The sequence below is a fragment of the Engraulis encrasicolus genome, chromosome 11 (assembly GCF_034702125.1).
Source record: "Engraulis encrasicolus isolate BLACKSEA-1 chromosome 11, IST_EnEncr_1.0, whole genome shotgun sequence".
In the NCBI taxonomy this organism is placed as follows: Eukaryota; Metazoa; Chordata; class Actinopteri; order Clupeiformes; family Engraulidae; genus Engraulis; species Engraulis encrasicolus.
Genome location: NC_085867.1, coordinates 47,056,157 through 47,070,761, shown reverse-complemented (window position 1 = coordinate 47,070,761; position 14,605 = coordinate 47,056,157). Strand labels below are relative to the sequence as shown.

The 14,605-nt window shown below is 42.6% G+C and overlaps 1 protein-coding gene across 1 annotated transcript in view; it reads right to left on the bottom strand.

Moving 5' to 3' along the window:
- anxa4 (annexin A4) overlaps positions 1 to 5,516 on the bottom strand; it is a 29,794-nt gene extending 24,278 nt beyond the window's left edge. Inside the window, exons 1-3 of the mRNA XM_063210785.1 lie at positions 5,410 to 5,516; positions 3,562 to 3,612; positions 962 to 1,049 (exon numbers count right to left, since the gene is read on the bottom strand). Of these exons, the coding sequence (XP_063066855.1) occupies positions 962 to 1,049; positions 3,562 to 3,570 (97 nt within the window). The 5' untranslated portion in view covers positions 3,571 to 3,612; positions 5,410 to 5,516. The remainder of the gene's footprint in view (positions 1 to 961; positions 1,050 to 3,561; positions 3,613 to 5,409) is intronic.
- Between the last annotated feature and the right edge of the window lie 9,089 nt (positions 5,517 to 14,605).

Below are 14,605 nucleotides of genomic sequence, written 5' to 3'. Positions count from 1 at the left end.
ATTCCACGGAGCTACAGGGCCTGAATAGATTCCGTTTTTGTTGCGTTTGTTGCAAGAAAAATGTGGAATCAGATTGCCTCGGTTTTCCGTTTTCCTTGTAATGTTTGACACCCACAACAACTGAAAGAGCACCTTTGTTTCCGAAGAAGACTTGAGTATGGTGGTAGTGCGTCTGTTCCTTCCTTTTCAAAGTGAGGCCTGATTTGATCTTTGTTTGCTTGAGACAGTGGTGTCTCTGACGTACTCTGTCTCTTTGATGCTCTGCATGGATAACCTGCCTGTGCTATACAGCTAATTAAATCTTTGCCTGCCAGACTTATCACAGACCCCATACACTGTGTTCACACACTGTGCCTAGAGAATTATGTTGACTCTTACTTTTCAAACAAGCAAGTGTAGATTTTCAAGGGGTAATAAGGTTTCTCGCTGTTAATACCTATTCCTTTGAAAACTTGTTTTCTTAGATGCAGTCTCATATTGTTGAAGAGAAAGGCTGACTCAAAACATGCAACCTGGATACTGTCAAAAAAGGCAAAGTTATCAGATATTCACAGTGTGTGTGTGTGTCTATCTGTGTGTGTGTGTGTGTGTGGAAGAGAGAGAGAGAGAGAGAGAGAGAGAGAGAGAGAGAGAGAGAGAGAGAGAGAGAATGGAAGCAAGCAAGAAAGAAAGAAAGAAAGAAAGAAAGAAAGAAAGCAAGAAAGCAAGCAAGAAAGCAAGCAAGAAAGAAAGAAAGCAAGAAAGCAAGCAAGAAAGAAAGAAAGCAAGAAAGCAAGCAAGAAAGCAAGCAAGAAAGAAAGAAAGAAAGAAAGCAAGCAAGCAAGAAAGAAAGAAAGAAAGCAAGCAAGAAAGAAAGGAAGCAAGAAAGCAAGCAAGCAAGAAAGAAAGAAAGAAAGAAATCAAGAAATCAAGAAAGAAAGAAAAAATAGTTGTGTGGGTGTGTGTATAGGTGTCTACACACCTGCTCCTTTCATAGCACCGCGGAACTTCTCCACATCCTCCTCGGCTTTGAAATTGGCGGCCTGAGTAATGGTTCCACGGGTGCCCATCTACAGGAACAGCAGGAGGACACGGTCATTACAGAGATTCTTTAAGTATCTCTCTGGTCATTATGTGCAGCATTGGCATGTGGGTCAAAGACGTGCCAAATGGCATTGTCATTCAGTGTAACGGATACCTTCTGCTGACTGTAACTGTAAAAACATGATTTTTAAATTGTTTCAAGTGAATGGATGACAGCCGAATTTCATGAATTCACTGGAAAAAAAAATAAACTAAAAAGAGTCATGTTTTTTTCAGTTACAGTCAGCAGAAGGTATCCGTTACACTGAATGATAATTTCATTTTTTTCTTTGACCCATGTGCCTTTCTTCTGACCATTACATTCACTTTTTGAACCGTCATGCAATGTGTATATACAATGCAATGTGTATATAACTACGTACATATTATGTGTCTCATATGTGTAAGCTGTCAGACACCTTTCGTTGCAATCAGGATAAATAAAGGAACTCTACTCTTCTCTACTTTCCTAAAAAGAGCCAAAGTTAAGTGTGGGGAGAGGCTGTCCACACAGAATTGCATCGCAACGTAAAAACAATAAGCCAACATTGAGAGATCAACATGGGCTGAAATGGGCAAGCAAATACTAACCAAAAAAAACCTAGCAAATAACCTTTCAATGTTTAGGCCTGAATTAGCAGAAGTATCTCAGTTAGCAGAAGTATTTCAGTTACCCTATGATATACACACTAGTAGTGAGTCACTATACGTAATGTAAACACTACAGTACATGCTGTTAGGAATCCCATGTCATTTTTCAAGATTCCCTACACACAGGCAAATTACACAAACAGTCAAACATACTTCTCAAAGTAAAAGTCACTCTTTGGGAGATGTTTTCCATAGCATTTACATGAGAGTATTATATAACACTACCTTGCAAGGCATCTATCCTGAGGATTTGCATATACTACCCTCCATTCATTATATGTTTGGGGATACTGAGGGATCGTTCGGTTACTATAGTTTCTTATCAGCTGGGCGTCATCCAACCTGCTCGCCTCTTCATGCCCGTTGGAGTAATACAGGCTTGTTCGAGACATAGGTACAATAAACCATCTGTTAACATCAAGACCATGGTAGTGCTGATAGATAACGGGAGATATGGTAATGATGCCTAACGCGCCCATGTCATACTGTACTCATGCACAGAATAATGTAGATCAGGGGTGTCAAAGTCAAATTCACAGCGGGCCAAAATCAAAATCTGTGATGAAGTAGTGAGGCAAATTCAAAATGTATTCATAATTGCACTAAAATGATGCATACAGTAGGGCTGCACAATTAATCGAAAAATAATCAAAATCGTGATAACACAGTGAAATCGAACTCATGATTTTAATCGTGATTTAATCGTGGCAATAGTGACCTACTTTTGAGAGCGTCCTTGAACCCAGAACATGCTGACAGGCTGGTGTTTCTGTCCACTTAAGTTTCATGCTATTGCCTTTACATAATTATTACAATTCATTTTATTTTGCTCATCCCGTATGTAATTAATTCTTGGTTATATTTCATCTTGTTATAATTTTCCCAAAAATCCGCAAAAATCAATAATCGTAATTAATAATCGTGATTATGATTTTGACCAAAATAAACGTGATTATGATTTTTTCCATAATCGTGCAGCCCTAGCATACAGTATGCATGCTTAATACTTTAAGCTAGGCAAATAACACATTCCCATCATATAACCTTTAGGCTATACTATCATATACTTCTAGGTGCTATGTGCTTGTCTGGACCAAAATTCCCAAAGTTTCCCAAAGTTTTACATTCAAGTCACCTTCTATACGGTATATATTGAAGGTAGGAAATTGGGAACTTTGGGAAAATTATATATAATGGTGTACCGGTATGTGGGCCAACTGTAATGCACATTTGAAAGGATTTCGCGGGCCGCAAAAAAACGGCTCTGCGAGCCAAATTTGGCCCCTGGGGGCCTGAGTTTGACATCCCTGATCTGGATCATCCAAATAAAACGGTGGCCCTTTAATAAGAGAGTACCCAGATGATCTACAGAGACAATGGCTACGTTAGCTTACATGATTGTTTAATTCCCAATTAATAATTCCGATTTTGGAGGTGTTTACGTGATGTTTTCAAATCGGAATTAAGTTTTATTCTGAATTACTTTGGAATCAAATGTCCCACGTAAATGAGGCCAAATGCACTGCATCACCTTGTGTACTTATACCAGAGATTCTCTATTCTAAAGTCGATTTTCTCTGTGAAAAATTAATTCTGAGATGTAATTTAAATTTTCTGAATGTAAAGAAGGCATGTGGCTCGCAAGATATACAATTTTTAAATTCATCGCTCCACCCATGAATTGAGGCATTGGTCATATCCGTGGAAAAGTCAGATTCGCCCATAGGCGCCCATTATAAAAGCCTCCTATCAGGTCTCCTAAAGGGGCGTGGCCGACGTCATAAGTGAAACAGGAAGGAACGTCGAGCTGACCATCTCTGCATTTAAACCGTCTCTGCTTATACTTACTGCTGCCATTGTAGGTGGGTATGTAGATGCTTGGAAACGAAGATGGAAAAGCTGAAGAAAAACAAATGAAATGTGATGGTCAGGAAAGTTGTTTCCACAGGTCTACTTGTACGTCAGGGGTGAGGAACCTATGACGTTTTATCCGGCCCCCGACATAATTTCAATGTTATACAGCTTCACATGAAATATAACATATTTTGTAAAGGAATCTTATAAATTACATTTGCAATACAATTAAGTTATATTCAGGGGACCTAGAGAATTTGGGGTCTTTTTTTAAGCTGGATGCCTTCAATATGGCCTAAAGTGCAAGGGAAAATCCTGGTTTGTGTTCATACTACGGCCCTCGGAGGACTTAAATGGCCCTAGGAGGAATTTGAAGTGGCCCCTCGAATGAAAACGGTTCCCCACCCCTGCTGTACGGTATGAAATTAACTGTACTCTTGTTGCCAATCATCTGTAACTGAGGTCATTATAAAGACTCTCTGGGGTGCTTCAACACTCTCTCTCTATGCTGACTTGACCAGGCCCCTTTGCTTCTTCCAGAGAGCTTGTGTTATGTTTGGGATCATACATTGGGCAACACATCTCGCATACATTGCAGCACTACACTTTAATTTCCACACAACAGACTTTTTGTACATGCTGTATGTAAATAAATATTGGTTTAATTGACGCTGCGGTGTGGTCTCCCTTTCATGCTTCGGCTCTCTTGAGCCAGGCAGTCTTAGCGCATATGGGTCTTTGGGAAGGTATTCCACTGTGTATTACGCTAGAGGCCGTCTTGCTTCGCCGTGGCAACCTCCAATGGGATGCCAAACAGGTGGTTGCTGAGTGACCTATAATTACCTGGAGTTCACCTGCTGCATCTGACAACAGGTAAAGGGTCTGGTCTTTATTCGTGCACATCGGAGTGTGCCGTCTATTTCTCTTCAGGGATACTTCCTCTGATTAATAATAAATGATGAGGTAGTAAGCTCAACTATCCTCATCACATTAGGCCGGCACGTTGAACGGTAATTACTCATTTGTCCAGGTAACAACCTGTCACACCCATCCGACATCCGTCCAATCAGATATGGCAAAGGAAGAGCCAAGGATTGTAAGATATTCATTCCAGAACAACCCTTGCCTTGGAATACTACACAGTGCATGATGGGGGTGGTAAAATGTACACTACAGAAGTATGCCTAGGCTACTTGTCAAACTTAACATTCAAAGGGATGGGAGCTGTTTCCCTGATCTCTTTCACTTGGTTCACTAAGACAGCACATCATCTAGGCCTACATGTCCAGCTAGAATGGTCTCCATCTGTGCTATTTCAGTGCATTGATGCTGGCGAGCTGCAGCTGTCATGTTGATCTGTCAGTCATCACTTAAACTACAAGGGCGCTGCCCAGCAGCATCACCTGCTGCTATGACGACACAACAGTAAATAGTAGGGTATACGGCGCGCGCCGTACCTTATGGATCATATGGAAATTATGTGTAAACCAGGGATTGTGAAATAACCTGGGAAAAGGCTGGGCTGCTAGACAGAGCACATGACGAGAGGAAGAAGGGTGGGACCCTAAACTTGACACGGCACTGATAGAACAAATTTAGAACAGGACAACTCTAAAAAGTTAATTGTTAGAAATAATATAGCCTAGTACCTTAGGAATTGCTATACGTTGCACTAAATATCTAAATATGCTCTAAGAGTCGGTTTCGGCTAAATTATTCCCACAAGGGCCGATACTACAGCCAAAGATGAAACCATGACACAATGAAGCGCAAAGAAAGACACAACATTGAAAGCAGGGCACGCCATAATTCATATTTGGGTGCGAGAGAACTGAAGCCTACCTTGCGAAGATTCGATGAAAGTCCTTGACTCGGACAGCGGAAAAAATGACAGAGAAAAGTGAAGCCACGGCCCTCGGACAGCGCTGGGTTTTATGGCACAAGTGGGTGTGTGTTGCATGAGAGGGCTCAGGTTTCATTTCCTCATTCATAAACACCCTTTGCTTACCAGTGCGCTCGAGCGTCTGGGGTGCGCGCGCACAAACTTGCGGTTAAATGCAGCAAGATAGTTCTTGACTTTTTTGAAGGAAGGAAGTCAGTGTTCTTCATCGTCTGATAAGTGTTTTTTCTTGGTAAAGACAGTTTTAAGTTTTAGGTTTCCAGTTTAATTGAGGAGACAGGGGTAGCCTAATGATATGCACAGAAAACATTGGAAGATGCCATAACAAAATCTGTCAATTCTGTCCGATGCGAATTACATTTCATTTTTATTTTTTGATGTTTTTTTTCTCTATGTGAGAAGCCAACCTGCGACGACAGTCCGAGTGTGATTTTGGTTTGTAATCCAATTACAGTGGGCCTACTGTAAAGGTAGGCCTTCTAGTGGCGGTAGGCCTACAGTAACAAGTAGGCCAAGAAGAACACATCATCCACACCTCACACATAAACACTTCTTCTGATTAAAAATAATAATTGAATGTCATCAGCTATCCAGCTGGTTGATAAGTATTCTAATTACTTAGACAGCAGATTTTTTTGAACCAAAGGAGAAATTTTGAGTTGTTTTAAGTTCAGCTATGGCCAATAGGTCTACATTCATACATTCAGCACTAGATTTTTTTTATTTATTTTTTTTGCTGTGATATTGGACTATTTATATATATATAATCTTGTCACAATGCAGCAGAGACCTAGCCTGGGAAATCCCATGCTGCTTTGCACAATCATTCCGATCTTATCTTATCTCAGTTGTGATCAGGTCTGGTGATAACCAGGTAAGCAGAGACCCATAAAATGACGTAAATATTAATCTGTATAAGGCCTATAAGGCCTGCCTTCTGTTTGTAAGTATCTCACTGTGTTGTCTCTCTTTTAAATGTCTGCAGTGAGTCTAGTTTACCAGTATTAAAATGACTTGGCTAATGTTGCTTGCTGCTGTATTGCAGTTCAAAGCGTATCAGGCAGGCCTGGAGTTTTGCCATTTTTGGGGCAAGGCCACCTGGGCTTTTGAGTTGACATTTTTTTAAGGGCATAAAGACCAAACCCCAGGGCACCAAGGCCATTATGAAAACTAATGTTTCTCTAACAGTCAAATTGAAATGTAACCAGTATTCATTAGGCTGGCTGCTGTTAATTCAGTTAATTCAGAGCAAATGAAGTGCAAAATACAAGACTGTGAAAAGGGTAGTGTGACCACTGGCGTGCACAGACATTTTGGGGGGCAGGTCCTGGGATGATGGTGGGGGGCATGTGGAACTGGCAACGGTTCGGTGATTTTTTTTTTTTTTTAATCACATTTTAATGAACATTCTACAGTACGCTAAACAAAACATTTACATTTTTTAAAAATGAGGAATACTATGTTGGAAAGTTAAAATAATTAGACTACCATGTCAAGTGCATAATTTACCGCATGGACTAAAAAGTGTACTGTCGCTTTAAATGCGTGTCTCCAGCGCAGTGATCAGGAAGCGATTCATTCTTATTTCCTTACTTGGAAAACTCTGCATCTCCGGTCATTTTTCCTCCATTAGTACAGCTTTTAATTAGTCCATGTGTGTTTCCAAACTGTTATAACGAATATGAAAGCTTAACTCTCATTTCAAGACGTTGTCAAAAGGATTTAGTCTATTACACGGGTATTGTGAGTGAAAACTGCTACTTTGGGTCGGAGGTTTTATCGATAGGCTACACTTTTCTGGAGGTGTCAAGCACAATCCTCTATTAGCCTACCTGTTTCCCCCCACATAAGACTGTGTGCACCCGAATTTACGCACAACCTTTTTTTTCTCCCTGGCCGTGACCGCTGTTCTGTTCCATGCCGTCTGACACAAATGTGATTTGGTGCGTTGCATAGTTCTAGTTCATCAGGAGGCCAACGTTTCCCAAAGGCTACATAAATCCTCTTGCTGTTTCCCAAACATTCTGTTAATCTTTAGACCTGAAACTGTTTGAGAAACTTCTGGATTCATTAAGCAAATATAATGTTTTTTGCAATCATGTTACACGTGTTAATTGTTGACATTGGCTACCTCTTCTGCGGTAGATTTGATAGGGCCTAAATGCACAATTTGCAAAGTCTCATTATGAAAGCCAGGGCTCTCTTTAGATCACTTCCAAAGTCACACGCAACTTTCAACATCATAAATAGGCTATTGACTGTTACCTGGCTGGAGGGGAGAACGGCATGTGGGGCTGCCCGCCACTGCTGCCTCTGCAACGCGCTTCCGAATCTGTCAGTTCAAGCGCGCTCACGTTGACACCTTTGAGCGATGTGTGCCGTTGGAGGGGGCATGAGGCATTTTGGGGCATTATTATCACGCGATTTTAATTGACAATTATGTCTAAATGATGATGGGAACATCGAATACAGCGTTATACCTACATTTAAGGAATAAAATAATGAAAAATAAAAGTAAAAACCGAACTTTCAAAAGGGCACTTTTGTCTGTTAAAGGCAACTTGGTGTTGCCCAAGCAACACCACGTGTCTATCTGTGCACGCCTATGAGTGTGACCATGTTCGTGCTAGCAAAAAGGAGGACCTATTTTTGGCCGGGGGGTTCGGGGGTCCTCCCTCAAGAAAATTAGTGTTTCTTAGATGCAATTTCATGCATTTTAATGCATTTTAATCAATTAGGCGTCAGAGAGGGCATCAAGGCCACTGTGGCCTTATGGCAGATATTTTTTTCAAGGGCACAAGGCCAAAGTGGGAGGGCATGAGGGCCATGGCAAAGAGCTACGGTCCAGTGTGGAATTAAAACTATGAAAAAAGAAACAGACAAACCAAAAATAAGTGGTGGAAAATGGCAGATTAAAAAAACAGAAGAGAGACTGACCCCTTTGCCTGGATTTTGAAGAACATAACCTTTATTTCCCAATAAAGTGATCTATGCTTCACTTTCAGTTCTCCCTTCGCATTAAGTGGTGACAATTTACGCTATGCTTTTGTGACAGAGGTCATTCCTTGCAGTTCTCCACTTTCTTTATGAGCCTTTAGGAGCTACTAATGTTTACCACTGAACTCTGCTTGTTGACATCCATTTCATTCATCACCCCCTAAACCGCACTACCCAAGTGTGACAGAACCCTTTAGCCTGGCAGCACAGGTGCAAAACCACTGAGCAAAAAGGTGTCGGTGGATATCTCAGTCACTATCGCATCTGTATGAAGTGATCAGGGGAGAGGTTTAATAAAGTTCTACTATCGCCAAACTCAGTTGGCATCCATTACACTTTGCTTGAAATGCATGATTCTCACTGTGAAGGCTTCACAGGCCAAAATCAAACAACCGGGTGCAGTGGGCAAAGGAAATGTGTACAGACTGACTGAAGGATGAATGAAATCCACCATGAAAGATTTCCCTTATTTATCATCGAGAAGTCAAAGGCGTGACATGACATGGCATCCGCCGAGGTCCGAGTGTCTGGCACGGCACCAGCTGTGACACAAATGGGGAAGTTGTCCGTCTGAATTCCTGGTGAGTGAAAATAAGTAGAGCTAGAGTGAGCAACAGGCAGAACAATAACAGCTAAAGTTCTGCAGCTCCTTGTGGAACTCATCTGGTATGTGCCCTGTTGGTGCCCTATTAGTAATGGGTCACCCTCAGCTGAAAGATAACGGTGGCTCAAAATACCAATATGCCAGAATAGCGTGGACATCTATGACATAATGCAACGAAATGTAGACGGGCAAATGCAGTTCACTGAGCTTTGGCTGCTCACATCACAAATTGGTCAAGTCTGCACTGTGATGGCACTGTTATGGCTGGGGTGGGCTATTGAATGCACTTGAGCTAAATGTATGTTTCCCTTTTGCAGCTTTAGCAGCTAGATTTCTTCCCAGGAGTTTGAGACCTGCAGACCTACTACCTGTTTAGTCACAGCCCTGCCCTCATATCTCACATCTCACATCAGCGCCAGTGGTGTAGTGGGGATTTTTGAAGTGGGGGTACACAATTTTTAACGTCATCAAATAATTAGGCAATTTATCATGTCAAACCCGCAAACTGTCCTTAATCTGCCATCATTGCTTCTCTGTTTTCATCTGTTTGGTAAATCACCTACAATACTGCTATGTGATCATTCCTAATTGTATTCAAACATGGGCAGAAGATTTTTTAAATCTCACTTCAGGTGAAGTGGGTTTAGTTTAGTTTAGTTTATTTAGTTTAGTTCAACAGGGACCATGCACAATACACATTGATTACAGAAGTAAAAAGATGGCTTGTGCCAGATTATAGCTATATAGCTAATTTCCATCTGCAGTCCCTGGACAGGTAAAACAAATATTAAAATACAATAACATAGACAAGATATAAACAAGTAAGCACATCCATAGGCCATAGGTCAAACACACACACACACACACACACACACACACACACACACACACACACACACACACACACACACACACACACACACACACACACACACACACACACACACACACTAAAATGGCATACAGTGTGAGTCATATTTTAAAAACATATGATTAATGTTGACAAGACTGGTTGGTTAATATCCATTTTTTCACACCCCTTGAGAAGGCCTGATAATCAGTAATACTTTTTAGGTTACTGGGTAGACTATTCCATGTTTTGGTTGCCCTGAAGGAGAAGGCTGACTGAGCAAAAGCAGTTCGTCGGATTGGGAGACTACAATCACCCCTAATGGTGGATCTTGACGTTCTGCTCATCAATTCAGAGCAGGGTTGAACAAATGTTCTTAGGGGTGGGGGTGCTGCATTGTGAATAATTTTATGGATTAGCCGCAGATCAGAAAATTGTATGATGTTTTCAAGGCTGAGCATATTATACTTGCTCAGTATAGGACAATGGTGGTACTGAAACGATTTTCTATCTAGGACCTTCAGGGCCTGCTTGTATAGTGAATCAATGGATTTTAAGACAGTCTTGTTGGCCTGGGACCAGCTTGATAAACAATAATGCAGGTGGGACATGATCATAGCATTGACATAAGTCACAGCAGCATCAATACTCAGAGAGTTACGGATATGTCTAAAATTTGATATGCTATACTTTACAGTATTACCCAGCTTTTTAATGTGTTTCTTAAAACTAAGAGTAGAATCTAAGGTCACACCTAAATATTTAAACTCATCAACATTATTTAGCTTTGTTCCATCAACATATATGTCTGGAACAACATTTAGTTTAAATCTATTGTGAAAATACATTGTGACAGTTTTGTTGGTATTTAGTGTGAGACAGGAGGTTTTTAACCACATTGAGACCTTAGTTAGTGTTTGAGTCAATTTGGTGGACTGCATACCCCCGCGTACCGCGCCCACTACACCCCTGATCAGGGCAGTCATGGATAAGCGGTTAGGGCAGTCATGGGTAAGCGGTTAGGGCGTCAGACAGACTGTATCCCAAAGGTTACCGGTTCGACACCCGACCCACCAGGTTGGTGGGGAGAGTAATTAACCAGTGCTCTCCCCCATCCTCCTCCATGACTTAGGTTCCCAGAGCATGGTACCGTCCCGCTGCACTGCTCCCTTGGGGTGCCATTGGGGGCTGCCCCCTTGGAAGGGTGAGGCATAAATGCAATTTCGTTGTGCGCAGTGTTCACTTGAGTGCTGTGGAGTGCTGTGTCACAATGACAATGGGAGTTGGGGCTTTCACTTCACTTTCACTTTCATCTCAGCAGATGGACAAACTGGATTGAGAAAGTAAGGCCTATCGCAGGGATGACTTTTAAAAATCCGTTTATAATATTTTTGTTTTGATCCTATTAATATTTTGATCCTGTTTGGATCACCATTGTGACTTGTCATTAACTTGAGGCATCCATTCTCCATGGATTTCAGCACCACTTGTGAACAGCTCCTTGGGCCTTCTTCAGAGCGATCTTTGGAACAGTGCAAACAAGATCACATAGGCCTAGGTATGAATGTGCCTATGATAGCATGCTGTAGCTACTCCAAAGGCAACCATCGGAAATATTCAGCACCACACCTGCAGACAGCTCCCCTTAAGAGCAACTTGGTGTCGGAATGGCGGTACGAAAAAGTCTCGGAATTGCGAAATGTCGAAATGGTGGTATGTCGGATTGGTGGTATGTCGGAATGGCAGTTGCGCCCCTGGTCTTTGTGCAGGAAGGGATTTGTGCAGGAATCAAGCCACTCACTCTCACCATCAAATCTTACCATGACACAATGTTGAAAGGGATACTGTGTGAGATTTTTAGTTGTTTATTTCCAGAATTCATGCTGCCCATTCACTAACGTTACCTTTTTCATGAATACTTACCACCAGCATCAAATTCTAAGTATTCATTATGACTGGAAAAATTGCACTTTTCATACATGAAAAGGGGGATCTTCTCCATGGTCCGCCATTTGAATTTCCAAAAATAGCCATTTTAGCTGCAATAATGACTACTTGGACCATACTAGAAAATATGTGTTTATTACTTAGTAAACGTTCATGTAAACATCAATTTTGCCAATGGGCAGCCCAGTTTCAATGAGCACCATAGTTTCAGTACCCTTTTTTGACCATTTCCTGCACAGTGTCCCTTTAAAAAAGATATCATGTGGTGTATTGTGTGTTCATATTAAAACATCTTCATTTTAGGCTTAATTATGGTAGCCTACTTTTGTTCTTCAGGTCACACTAGAATATGATCACAATAGCACTCAAAGGCTAATCTGTTTTCGCCTTGACCTATAGTTTTGCCCTGTCTTGGTCTCGACTTGGTCTTCAGTCTTTATGTACGCAGTGCCTACTGTGCACTCTGGCTAGGGCAATGCATACGTAAAGACTGAAGGGTGGTTGAAATCCACCATAAAAGATTTCCCTTATTCATTGAGAAGTCAAAGGCGTGACATGACAGGCACCCTATGTTCACCGGGGCCCTATGTTCCCCGCAACCGGGGGAACTTAGGACCCTTTTTAAAAAAAGGGTTCTATGTTCCGGACTGCTTCCAAGTAGACTGCTGCCGCATGGCAAAGCATAGGTTGTTGTTGCACCTGTGACAGATTAGGTTTGGGGATAGTTTTGGTCAGGGCATGAATTTTACAACTCAGAAAAATTGCAGGTTGTCATGGATGGTTTTGGTAAGGACGCAATTTGAAAACTCAGAAACATTGCAATACTGACAGGTTAAGTTTAGGGATGGTTTTGGGAAGGGTACAATGCGGGGAACATAGAACCCTTCTTTAGAAAAAGGGACCTTACAAAGACAGGGGAATATAGGACCCGGGGCCCGGGGTATACTCCCACATGACATGGCATCCCCTGAGGTCAGAGTGTCTGGCACGGCACCAGACATGACACAAATGGGGAAGTTGTCCGTCTGAATTCCTGGTGAGTGAAAATAAGGAAGCAACAGGCAGAACAATAACAGCTAAAGTTCAGCATCTCCTTGTGGAACTCAGATGGTAGCTATGTGCCCTGTTGGTGACATGAGACCTGTTAGTAATGGGTCACCCTCAGCTGAAAGATAACGGTGGCTCAACAAAATTCCATTCTAACGTGATGCCAGGGGATGGAACGCCACCATACCAGAGAGAGTAGAGAGAGAGAGAGGTTCCATTGGCCCATTGTTTCCGGGTTCTATTATTGCAGGGGGGGGGGATCCCCCTTTAGGCAGACCTAAGGACTGTTCTATTCAATGCTAGGAGTATTATGACACGCCCCTTTAGGCAGACCGGAACCTGGTCATGTTAGGTGCCCATAGCAACCTATTACGGCATATCTCTACATAGGGCCTACTTAAAGAATCTCTGACCATACCATGCCCTCATGGCACCTCAGCCATGGGGAATAGATGAGGGAGAGCCCTTGTTATTCACACATCTCCTTTAGGCAGTAGGCCTATCTAACCGGCAATGCTCAGGCTACAAGCCTCCTTCATCGCTTTCCTGTCACATCATACAGACAACATTGTTGTAAAAGCAGGGATAAATGGACTGCATTTCATAGGCCTGCCGGCTACCGCCTTTCCACTCCTTCGAGCACTCAAAGCACTTTACACTGTAGGCCTATGGCTCACATTCACCCATGCACATTCACATTCACTCACAGGTGGCAGTGGCTGCCATGCAGGGTACCACACCCTGCCACCAGGAGCAATTCAAGGACACGCGGTGTGCGTTGCAATATGCGACCTTGCCTCCTCCACTTGCGCTTGTCTCCTCGTCCCGACTCCTGGCCCCTCCTCCGTGGAGAAAACGATAAAGTTTCCCAGCTGTCAGCCTAGCCACAACAACTTTTGAGGGACTGTTTTTTATTCACCATCCCAATTGCAAATGAGAAAAAGACTCTACAATTGAGCTTTTGCAAGATATTGAAATATAATGCTGTTGTCAGTGATGTCATCATGACATATTACTTCCTGGTACGAGGAGAGAAGCAAGTGGAGGAGGCAAGTGGAGGAGGCAAGGTCGCACATTGCAACGCACTCATTGATGGGGGCAGGCAGAGCGGGGATCGAACTTGCAACCTACTGGATGCCAAACAGGCTCCTCTAGGCTATAACCTGAGCCACCACTGCCCCACAAACTGGATTGTAAAATTTAAAGTCCTGCCAGATATTCTTAATTAAGAATATTAATTAACTAGTGCTCTCCTCCATTACAGAAGTAGGTCTACCCTGAGCAGGTAGATACCGTCCTGCAGCACTGCTCCCTTGGGGCGCCATTGGGGGCTGCCCCATTGCACGGGTGAGGCATAAATGCAATTTTGTTGTGTGCAGTGTTCACTTGTGTGCTGTGGAGTGCTATGTCACAATGAGAGTTGGAGTTTCCTAGCCTGGTTCACACCAGACGTTGTGTGTGTGTAGCTTCGGCGCCCCCTGGCGGCGCAGAGCTACACACACTACCTCTGCTCCGCCAGGGGGCGCCGAAGCTACACATACACCGTCTGGTGTGAACCAGGCTAGGAGTTTCCCAGTTGGGCTTTCGCCCCCTTTCACAAAATAGACCAATCTGGAGGAGTGTGTCGTACAAGACCATATCCCTAGATGGCAGTGTGGAGAGTGAAAACCTAGCCGATGAAAACGAAGAAGGT